General features: G+C 39.6%; 1 protein-coding gene across 1 annotated transcript; it reads right to left on the reverse strand.

Moving 5' to 3' along the window:
• Window positions 1-6229: 6229 nt before the first annotated feature.
• On the reverse strand, window positions 6230-9911 carry LOC105116042 (protein NSP-INTERACTING KINASE 2-like). The gene is made up of 11 exons (XM_011013194.1): window positions 9516-9911; window positions 9282-9411; window positions 9082-9153; window positions 8853-8996; window positions 8651-8722; window positions 8491-8550; window positions 8276-8367; window positions 7843-7992; window positions 7388-7729; window positions 6852-7231; window positions 6230-6762 (listed from the first exon to the last, which is right to left on the reverse strand). Exons 1-11 carry the CDS (start codon window positions 9619-9621, stop codon window positions 6442-6444), a joined length of 1869 nt encoding a protein of 622 aa, XP_011011496.1. The 5' UTR covers window positions 9622-9911; the 3' UTR covers window positions 6230-6441.
• Between the last annotated feature and the right edge of the window lie 1498 nt (window positions 9912-11409).

Consider the following 11409-nt stretch of genomic DNA (forward strand, 5'->3'; position numbering starts at 1 on the left):
CTCTCCCATGTAGAATTAAAGGACCATGCACGTCCAACCTGTTGAGAACAGCTTAGGCCAAACGTCTCATCAATTCCAGACCATGCAGTGGAAGACCAGACAATAGACCGACATGCCATAACAATTAAATGCACTTCCAGCCACGGACAAAGGACAGAGGCTTATCCATGCAGGGACGGGAATAAGCATGCAGGACCATGCAAGTCAAGACAATAGCAAACCGACAGCCATAACAAATAAATGCTCTTCCAGCCACGGGCAAAAGACAGAGGCTTATCCATGCAGGGATGGGAGTGAACATGCAGAACTGGAAGAGGTCTTTCTTTTTCTTTCTTTCTTTTTTTTATCAAAATGTAAGTATATAAAAAGATCAAAAAAATATACAAAGCTGGGAAAGCCAGCAAGTCCAGATACAAAGGTGAACCAAAGAAGGGAACAGGCAATGGATATAAGGGGACCTATGAGAACAAGGATCCCATCTAAACAATATGAAAAACAAGACAGGAAAAATTCTGCCGCCGAAAACAAGCCATGCAAGGCCATGCACCCCGACAAGCTAAAAAGGAGAACAATGAAGTCGTTGGAAACATAAGCTGGCTGTAAGCCGCTGAAGATGGCGATAACAAAGCTACAAACAAAAGAGGAAGCTTCCAGCTGAGAGAAAAGTAAATGAGATACAACGGGAGCCAATCAAAAGGGGACAGAAGTCCAAAGATCGGCTAAAGATAGAAGCTTGAAGTCAACAATGGTGGCCAGTTGAAGATCACCAAGCAATTAAAGCTCATGCAGGAGTAATAGATGCCATATTGCAATACATCTGGATAAGAAAAATGAGCCAATCAGAAGTATTGCCACCCATGCAAGCTGAGCACTCCAAAGAGAAGAACGCGAACAGAACCTGGAGGAGATAGACAAGAAAGCTGAGCACGTGAATCTCATGTATGCACCATGCAGAAACAACATATTCAGCGCAGAAATTGAAATGCAACTATCATAGACTCTGTTGAACAAACCAATTTAATCCCACACTCCAAAGAGAAGGAGAACAACTAATCACTGAAGCAACCAGCGTCCATAAACTAATCTGACCGACCAATCACAGCCAGATAAGGGATTAGGAAATAGCCCAGAACAACCTCCAAAAGCATAACAGCTGAGAGGTACACCACAGGAGAGATCACTAAGCTACAGGGATGAGTGAATGGTCCTTCTCATAAAAATGAAGGATCATGTAGAAGGTGATTTGAAACTTCCGAAAGAGAAGGTCTGGAGAAATACTCTTGTCCTCAAATATTCTTCTGTTTCGTTCCTCCTAGATCAAGTAAATCAATACACAAAGAGAAACTCTTTGCATTCTAGCGATCAAGTTCTTCTTTGCACAAGGTAAACCTCTAACTACACTGTTAAGGGTGGACATTCGCCTGCATAAATTTAGCTAGGATTTGACTTTGTTCCACACAGAATAAGTCCAGTTACAACCAAAGAATAGATGTTGGTGGCTTTCCTCTGCCTTTCTACAAAATATGCATAAGGTGTCAATGGGAGCAAATTAAAGTCTGTCCTTGGTTCGAAGCTTTCCAAGCAGGGCCAACCATAGAGTCAAATTATGTCTGGGAAAGGCCCATGGCTCCCAAACTATCTTCTCCCAATTGACTACTGAGCCTTGGGGTCGGAGAGAAGCATAAGCATTAGAGGTGAACCCCTCTCCATACTGGTCCCAGCCTGCCATCAGATCAATAACTTATTAGTGCCCCCCGTATAGCTTAACAAGTTGATTTTTGAGGAGGAGGATTGATTTCCACAAGGGGGAGGAGGTCTTTTAGGCATGAGCATTCCAAATGGAGTGAGTGTGTAAATAAAAGTGATGTATCCATCTAATCCAAATGGAATCTTTATTTAGATGTATGTTCCAGAGGTGTTCTGCAATGAAGCATTTGTAATGAACTTGAATATCAAGCAATCCCAACACTTCTTCATGCTTTGGTAGGAAAACAGTTTTCCAAGCCACGACAGCAGACTTATTCCTGCAAGCATTTCCTGTCCACAAGAAGTTTCAAAAAATACAGGTGATTTGTCTAATAATAATAGTAGTAGTAGTAGTAGTAGTAGTAATAATAGAAGAAGAAGAAGAAAAAGAAGAAGTTGATGAGAACTTTGAGATGGAAAGATTAACGTAAGGATTAAACAATGATAATAACAAATGTCAAGGTTAGAGGTTCCACTAATGGTATGTCAAACAAGTATAGTATAAACTCTTATTATTCAATTGGAAACCACACACAAAGGAGGTTCCAATCAGATTATAGATTGTTAACAGTAGATATTTTTACCAAGCCATTGAAGAGAGAAGTATTTATCAGATTGAAATTCATGCTTAGAATGACATCCCTCGATTGAGTTTAAGGGGGAGATTTGTTGAAGTAAACTCAATCTAGAAGGTCAAGAAAGGCAACCACTAGCTGTCACCGCCCAACCATCCAGCCACCAACCACCTTCACACCATCGGCCACAGCCGCCTTCACACTTGAAGGTTGAATTTTCTTGTTTTGAATTCGTGTATAAATAGCTAGCTGAGTTTATGTTATAAAGTGTGGAGAGATTGAGAGAAACACTAGAGAGAAAGAGAGAAAGAGAGGGGTTGTTGTAAGCTTATGTTTATGTTGTAAGCTTGTTGTTCTTGAAATAAAATAATGTGTTTTATCCCCTCCGAGTGTTTTAAAGCCACCACAAGTGGTTTCTCCCACCAACAGAAACAATCACAGCTTCCACCTGCATGGGATTAGGACCACAATCAACAGGTAGGGTGGCTTGTATACTTTCAGCTACAACAGCATCACCCTGAGACCCCAAACGATTGAAAACACTAGACCTGACATTAGAGACTGGAGCAACAGAGTCATGAGCCTGCTGTGAGGAAGAAATATTGGCGGGCTTGGATGTAGTGCACGTTGAAGTATTATGACCAAGAATCCTGCAGTGCTTGCAAAAGCGAGGAAGAGTTTCATAAATAACTTACTGGTGAAGTATACTACCATTAGGCAGAGTAACTTCAATAGAGTAAGGCAACTTAGAGAGCAAGTTAACTTCCACCAATACCTTGGCATACAATAGCTTAGACATGGAAGAAGTGAGCATGTCAGTCTGGATTGGTTTACCAAGTACATTTGTGATTTTGGATAGACATCTGATAGACCAACATTTGAGAGGAAGATTAGGGAATTTAACCCAGACGGGGACTGTATGCATATCAGAGGAAGAGAAGTCAAAGTATTCTGGCATAGCCCTAAGAATTAGGGGTCTGCCATAAAAAAGTAAGGGTCGCCAGATAAAACTATCAATTTATCTTCTTCATTAGGAAATTGAAAAATCAGCCAACCAGATGCATGGATAGTCAAGGATGCTTCACATTTCCAGGAGCTAACAATGAGATGCTGCAAAACCTTTAAGCCTGGTGAACAACCAACAATATAGCCAACAAGGCTTAGCTTCCAAAGGTCACATTTAGTGTCTAAATCATCTTCAAGTAAATTACAGCCCTTAGTGTTAGTAAAAACAGAGTAATGGAGGAGCCTGGGGCAACTATTGATGTTACAATTAGGGGCAAACAGATTATGCCAAGCATTAGTTGGAGGCTCAGAAGGATTAGGAGACACACTTACTATAGCAGGCAGAGGAACATTTACCTCTGCTGGAGCAAAAGGAGCACTTACTGGGGAAACAACAGGATCAGGAGAGGCACCCATTGGAGAAATAGGGACTGTCTAGGCACCCATAGGAGAAGCAGTAGGGATAGAGGGGGCCTCAAATACAGAAGAAGTGAAGAATTTGGACCCTCCTGTATAGTCCTCACCAGAAGAGGCAAAATCCACTTCCTCATCATCAAGAGCATCATCGTCAAAAGAATCTTCCTCAAACACAAGGTTGATACTAGGGGATGGATCAACAATGATCTGAAGTGGAAGGCCGTGAGAAGTGGAAGGGACATGGTGATTATGCTTGGAAAGCTCTGAATGAAAGACGACAGGAGGGCAAGCATTTGAATTTGAAATTGAGTGAATAGTAGCATGAATAGTATGAGACGGGGACTCCAAAGCTAGAACAATGCGATCATGCAAAAGATGTGAATCAACCAAAGAGTGCTGCTTAAGCTTGGATTTATAGGAACCAACCTTCTTCTTTTTGTTCGCCATAGACAGGAAATCAACAAAACAGAGGAGGAATTGACGGAAGGAGATCAAACACGAGGGAAAAGCTTCATGCAGAAGGAGAGCATCTCTCTCTAATTTCTCTCTCAAGATCTCACTTAACTGAGAGCTCTATCTTGACTGAGAGCTCTTTCTTTTTTTTAGATTAACATGGGTGTCTGCGCCAGCTTGCGCGCACCACAACTAATCCCACAAGCCCTGAAGTTAACGACCATGTAAGCCTCTAGTGGCCATCATATGAGCAACCAAGGACTCGAACCTGAGACCACAGAGGGAGCAAACCTCTTGGTTCCAAATCCTTACCACTTAGCCACCACCTAGATGGTTCTGAGAGCTCCTTCCTGTTTTAGAGCTACGTATTTACCTATCTTTTCAAAGAGGTATGGGCTGTTCAAAAATAAAGCTGCTTGTACCTGAAACTATACATTCTGAGAGCTCTTTTTTTTTTTTGATCAAATGTAAGAATTATATAGATCAAAAAGAGCAAGGCAAGCTTGCAGAACAGGCTGAAAACCAGCAGTACAATAAGATATACATATCCAGACCAAAAAAAGAACAGACTCCCTTAAACAAACTATAGTAAGACAAGCTTACAAAATAGAAAGTAAAAGGAACAAACTCCCTTGAATAACTAAAAACATAAAGGGAACAGACCCCCTTAAACAGAAGGGACAATCCACTTAACCATAAAAAGGAACACCATCATCCATAATGGAGGCAGTCTTTGGGGAATTTTCAGCCATCCATGAAGAGACAACTAGCAGCCATCCATACAAAGAATGCCCATCAATTCAGAGATGTAGAAAGTCGTCCTTACCAAGATAGTGATAGCCCGGCTAGGCTCCAGCTAGAACATATTAATACTCTAGCTGCCAAGAACAAGGGGAACAGAGAACATGGGAGTATATAGTTGGTGGAGCGATTTGTCTGGTTAATTCCGTTAACGAACGAGACCTAAGCCTGCTAACTAGTTATGCGGAGGTGACCCTCCGCAGCTAGCTTCTTAGAGGGACTATGGCCTTCCAAACCAAGGAAGTTTGAGGCAATAACAGGTCTATGATGCCCTTAGATGTTCTGGGCCGCACGCACACTACACTGATGTATTCATCAAGTCTATAGCCTTGGCCGACAGGTCCAGGTAATATTTGAAATTTCATCGTGATGGGGATAGATCATTGCAATTGTTGGTCTTCAACGAGGAATTTCTAGTAAGCACGAGTCATCAGCTCGCGTTAACTTCGTCTCTGTCCTTTGTACACACCGTCCGTTGCTCCAACCGATTGAAGGCAAAAGATTCTTTACCAATTCAACCTTGTTATGATTCTCTGCATCCAACACTATTTTGTCATGTTGCTAATATTCCTTTATTATTTTTAATGTGTTGTAGTATTAGTTGAAATGGTTGCTAATATTCCTTTATTGTTCTTAATGTGTTGTAGTATTAGTTGAAATGGTAGCTTATTATACACTGATCATAGTATTGACGTGGTGCACAAAATCTTGTATCTCTTCCCTTGAGGGGTGCTGCATAATAATAGTATTCTTTTATTTTTATGAAGTACGTTATAGAAACTGACTCCTGTTCTTTCTGGGGTTTCTTAAATGTTTTAGGAGCATGCTTTACATGGTATTAGTACCCTGCACACCTATTATTTTCCACTAAAAAACTCCGTTTATTCTTCCATCCTCTGCACCCTCGTTATTTATCATTCAGATGTTTATTCTCTGATCCTCTACATCACTTGAGTTCTTATAAATCAATTGATGGCCAGCATTGGTAGTCCGCATCTTTGAATTTCTGTTGCCATGAAATTTCCTGTTGCTGAAGAGGGAGGGTGGCCCGTCCTACCATTTGATGACAGATCACCCTGCAAGACAGTCTTTCTAGCCATCCGTTTGACTATGAATTTGTGTCCCCAAGAACTATCAACTTTCAGTAGCAATCATAACGCTCATGTATTGACCAAGACAGATCTTTCTTCAGGACTCGAAAGGATAAAATATTTAGTTCAGGAGGAACAAACTTCTCCAAAAAAAATTCTTCACTCGACCAACAAGCAGAAAAAGACATTAACACTCAACTATGTCATTTTTTCGGATCCCGGTTCTGTACAGCTAGAAATTGTAGAGACAGCTTTAGAGCTCCAATATGTGGCTAACATACAACAAGCATGTTTTCATACGCTGTATCACATTCTTTTAAAAGTTCATAAATGCTTTCTGTTTGAAAATCATGTCACCTGGGTCCAGAGAGCTCCATTGCCTGGACAAGCAGCGAGGAGTCATCAGTCATATCAGAATATCTTTCCGAAGAGGAGAACTCGTTGGCTCTTGATCTAGTTTCTTCTGCTCTCTGAGAAGCTTCCCACTTTTCAGCGAGCCCGTCTCCCTCTAACATCCGAACCACTTCTGACATTTTAGGTCTATGACTTGGAAGGTATTGGATACATAACAGAGCTACTTGAACTATTTCTTCAAGCTCAATTCGGTCGTAGTTGTTTTTCAGATCCTTGTCAACTAACAATTCCAGCTTCTTTTCCTGATGAATCTTCTTCACCTGTAATTAAGATCATAAATTCTGTCATGTCCAGAAATGGGACTTGGATTAGCCTGAAAAGTATCTGAAGGCGTGTTTGTTTAGCTTACCCAGTCAAGCAATGCTCCTTTCTGGTTCGTTGACTTCCCGAATTCCAGAGCTCTTAAGCCAGATATTAATTCTAGCAGAAGTATTCCAAATCCAAAAACATCTGTTTTCTCAGAGGACTGGCCTGTTGATAGATACTCAGGGGCTATGTGCCCCACAGTGCCCCTCACAGCAGTTGTCACATGTGAGTCCCGGTGATCCAACAGCTTTGCCAATCCAAAATCTCCTACAACAGCCTCGCAATAACCATCAAGTAATATATTTGCAGCCTTCACATCCCTGTGAATTATCTTGGGATCGCATTGTTCATGCAAGTATAATAAACCTCTTGCTGCTCCTAAGGCAATTCTCTTCCTCGTACCCCAATCCAGGGCTGGTTTGGCTGCAAGAGAAACGAAAGGCACAATTTTCATATCTTGATCAAAGAATGGTCAATCATATGTTATGAGACTCGCAGGTTCTAGGCATCCCGCGTGGAAATCAGAGGTAAATCAGAGGTATATCAGAATAGACTTAGCTATCTTGATGGATGCATTACCCTTGAGACGAGTCGCAACACTCCCATTAGACATGTACGGGTAAACCAATAGCCTTTCAGTCGTTGTCATGCAAAATCCATAGAGACGAAGTAGATTTCGATGCACTGCTAGGCTGATCATCTCAACTTCAGTCTGGAATTGGATCTCGCCACTTATGGCATTTCCATCTTTGAGCCTCTTCACTGCTACAACAGTTCCATCTTGGAGATACCCTTTGTAGACGTTCCCAAAGCCACCTTTTCCTATCAAGTTCTTGCTGCTGAAGTTGTTTGTAGCAACCTGAAGTTCTTTGAATTGAAAGCTCCTCAAGTTTCCGAGGTTTAGTTCTTCATTATGTTGTTCTGATGCTTTTGAAAAGAGAAAAATGTTAGAACTATTGACATGTCCGTTGCTATCAACCACCCAATGCTGTCAACAGCTTTATATTTTTCAAGTCTATTTATGCCATACTAACCATTAACATCAAAGAATATTTGCTGGTTGAGTCTTTGTCTCAACCAAAGGATGAAACCAAATCCAAGAACCAACAGGCAGATGCAGCCTAGGCTTGAACCCCAGACCAGGGCAATTTTGTGGCTCTTGTTATTTCCAGAAGGCTGAGAATCTGGGGAAACAAAGAAAGACATTTGAGCATAATTTAAAGGGAGTAATATAGGATTTAAGATTTGAAATTCGAAACGCATAATGAAAGTAAAACAATCTCAAAAAGTATTTGATAGCCTCGAAAGGATAAAACAATCATGATCTTCAAATTAAAGTCAAAAGCAAAATAATTGCAAATTAAAAGAAAGCAAAAGGGGAGCGCATCAACAGCAACTTTTAGAGCAGAAGAAGTTAAAACTTGAAATTAAGTAGGTAACTTTGAAACAGGCGGGAAAGAGAATTACTTAGTGAATTATTCAGGGCCACAGATTGTGGAACTGGTGTGGTTCCAGCACAGCCTTGCCCAGTTCCACATATCAGAGGATTTCCTACAATGCTGTGTCAATAAAAGCAACGTCAATTATTTTGCTTGCTGTTCTGATCAAGGGAAAGAGAAATATAGAAGGACAGATAGGAAAGAGAAATATAGGAGGACAGATAGGTTTTACGATTGACTTACTTGAATGTTTTAGCATGTACAGGTGGTACAGGAGTGCTCAAATCATTGGAAGACAAGTCGCTGGGACATTAAACAAAATTCAAACAAATCATATAGATCTTTTACCAAGGAAAAATGACATACAGCAACAGCAGAAGGATAAGGGTTTGAAGAGAATTACAGAAAGGTAAGTTGAGTCATGTTAACCAAAGAGGCGGGAATTGCTCCATCAAGACTGTTATTGTTCAGCCTCCTAATCCAAACTCAAAAACCCTCTGTCAGTTTTCAGACTCTTAAGAAACTTTCAAAATTAATAATCACCTCCTAATTCTAAAATTGTTATGAAAACAAGAAAAAAGTGCATGTATACACTTTGTGCTTACAGGTATTGGAGGCTATTAAGATTGGACAGAAAACTAGGAATTTGGCCACTGAAGTTGTTACTGGAAAGATCAATTGTTTTAAGCTTTGGGAGCCTTCCAAGCTCAGAGGGTATATGTCCTGAAATATTGTTATCCTGTAGAAGCCTGCAAAACACCATATTGTGAATAAAAATACAAAAGTAAATATAAAAATTATATTTTCTGGAATATTAATTGATTGAATACTCACAGAGACTGGAGATTCGTTAAGTTTCCAATAGATGGTGAAAGAGTGCCAGATAAACGTTGGCTCGGAGCTCCTCTGCAAAAAAAAATAAAAAAATTACCAACTTCAAATGCTCTTTCTTACTTGAATTTTCAGGTTCTTTCGATGTATTTGCTTCTCTATTCAGTTAAGTTTTGGTTAGTTTAGTAATTACTGCTACTTACAGGCTAGTGACAAAATTATCAGGAGAACAAGTGACCATGGCCCAACTGCATGGATCCACAGCATGCTCATCCCAGTTAAGAATATTATGAGGATCGTGCAATGAGTTCTTAATGCCCATCAAAGCCTCCACTGAGAGGAAAAAGAAAAGGTAAATATGACTTCAAGCTCTTAACTTCTCAAAAGATTTAGAAAGACAAATAGGATTCTCCGTAGCTGAGTAAAACTCCAGTTACCTTCGTAGTTGACACCTGCAGCTGTTAGCTCTCCATAAGCAGTAGTCCATAAGCAGATTAACGAAGCCACACAACAGAAAAAAGAATTCTTTTTGCCTGCCTCCATTGAAACAAAGGTATAAAACAAGATGGTATAGTTGCCAAAACCAGTTTCTGCTGAGGTAAGGGGTTAAGAATGGTGTGAAAAAAATGAAGGATTCAATAAAAACAGTGCTGATGTGGGCTTTGTTTTGTCTCGGTATTACACCAAGAACCAGGCAGTACTACAACTGCTCATGCTTATCTATAATTGCACTTCCTCGCACTCAAAGAGGCCAGGAGTCAAGAAAACCAGAGGTTTTGATAGGGAAACTAACATTCTGAAAGAGAAGTAACATGCCTGCCACTGGCTACGGAAAGTTGTAAGAAAAGAATATATAAAGCAATAAGCTACACTCACCAAATCTAGATAATATCAAAAGATGATTGATAAAGAAGAATTCCTCTTTCAATCATGCATTAGTGCATAGAAAAAGGACTGTTGTAGAATTTCTGTACTCTATTCCAAGATTGGGGAGAAAAAAAAGGTGGAAAAATCAAGTGAAGTATTAGCTGTTAAGCATTGTACATCAAATAATTAAGAGCATTTTAACGATAATCACTGTGGGTCAAGGTAAAAAGAGACGATGACAATGAGAGTGGACAAGTGCTGGGGTTTGCTTTGGTTTGCTACGCCTCTGCTGTGGCCTGTGGGAATCCAACATTCCCTGAAGCACTTGGCCATTTTCTTAAAAAATTTACGTCTCAAAATTCCATTCTTCTTCTCTTACTTTAGCTTTATTATTATAAGGGAATCCAACAGTTTAGGTCTTGATAGAGACATTTAACTCTTTTCGAATGCAATTTCAGTTCCCATGTCATGGATATTGGCTAATGCCTCTGCATGATTTCCTATTATCAGAAGGAACCAGCATTTGACAGAGACATCACCTTAAATGCCTCTCAACTGAGCGATTCTTGTTCCTGGCTCTTGCCCCGGCCTTGCTACAGAAGTTGACTTTCGGTACACAAAACGTCAGCTAATGCACGGTTGGTTCTTTTCTTTTCCTTTTTATTATTATTATTTTGGTCAATATTTATAGCCAATTGGAGGAGCTTGAGGGAAATATGAGCATCTTATATGTGCAGGTGGAGACTAGACCAGAGAAGTTGATGAATAGTAACCCTAATGAATATATGCACCATGGACATCCAACAAATGAGTAGGAAATAATTGCTCTTTCTTACCACTTGGCTTGTTTGAATTGCATAAAGAAAAAAAAAGCACCATTATTCATTCAAAGCAAACAACATACGTGCCAATTCACCTGACTCGGATCAGACGTTATCCCTTAAAAATTCCTTAAAAATTAAAAAGAAGACACGACAAAGCATCCAAAATAGTCAACACTCTCTAACCCCACCTTGTGCCCTAATTACCTCACACACGTCTTCCGTCTCCCACTTCGGTCGGTGGGAAAATCAATGATTAAAGCCTGCTTTAAAGCAATGATTCAAATAAGTTTTTCATCTCCCACTTCCGTCATTAAGTCTTTTATTTTACATATTTATTTATTGTTTTTATTTGATTTTTTTATAATAATTGATGTGCTTTTTAGTAATGAAGTTTGTTTTAATGTTTCAATAGGTTTTTGGAGCTTAAATAAATTAATTTAAAAAAATCAACGTCGGAATTCAGAACAAAGAATTGAAGGGACATTTAGTTAAAGATTGAAGAAAATCTTGGTTCAAATAAGTACTTCAAATTTTCTCCAAAAATCAATTCTATTCCAATTCTAGAAAAGAATATCATATGATCTATTTCAAACCCAAACTAGCCTTATGTTGTGTGCAAACTTCAACTATTAAAAACTCA

Source organism: Populus euphratica, unplaced genomic scaffold (assembly GCF_000495115.2).
Source record: "Populus euphratica unplaced genomic scaffold, PopEup_1.0 scaffold835.1, whole genome shotgun sequence".
Lineage (NCBI taxonomy): Eukaryota > Viridiplantae > Streptophyta > Magnoliopsida > Malpighiales > Salicaceae > Populus > Populus euphratica.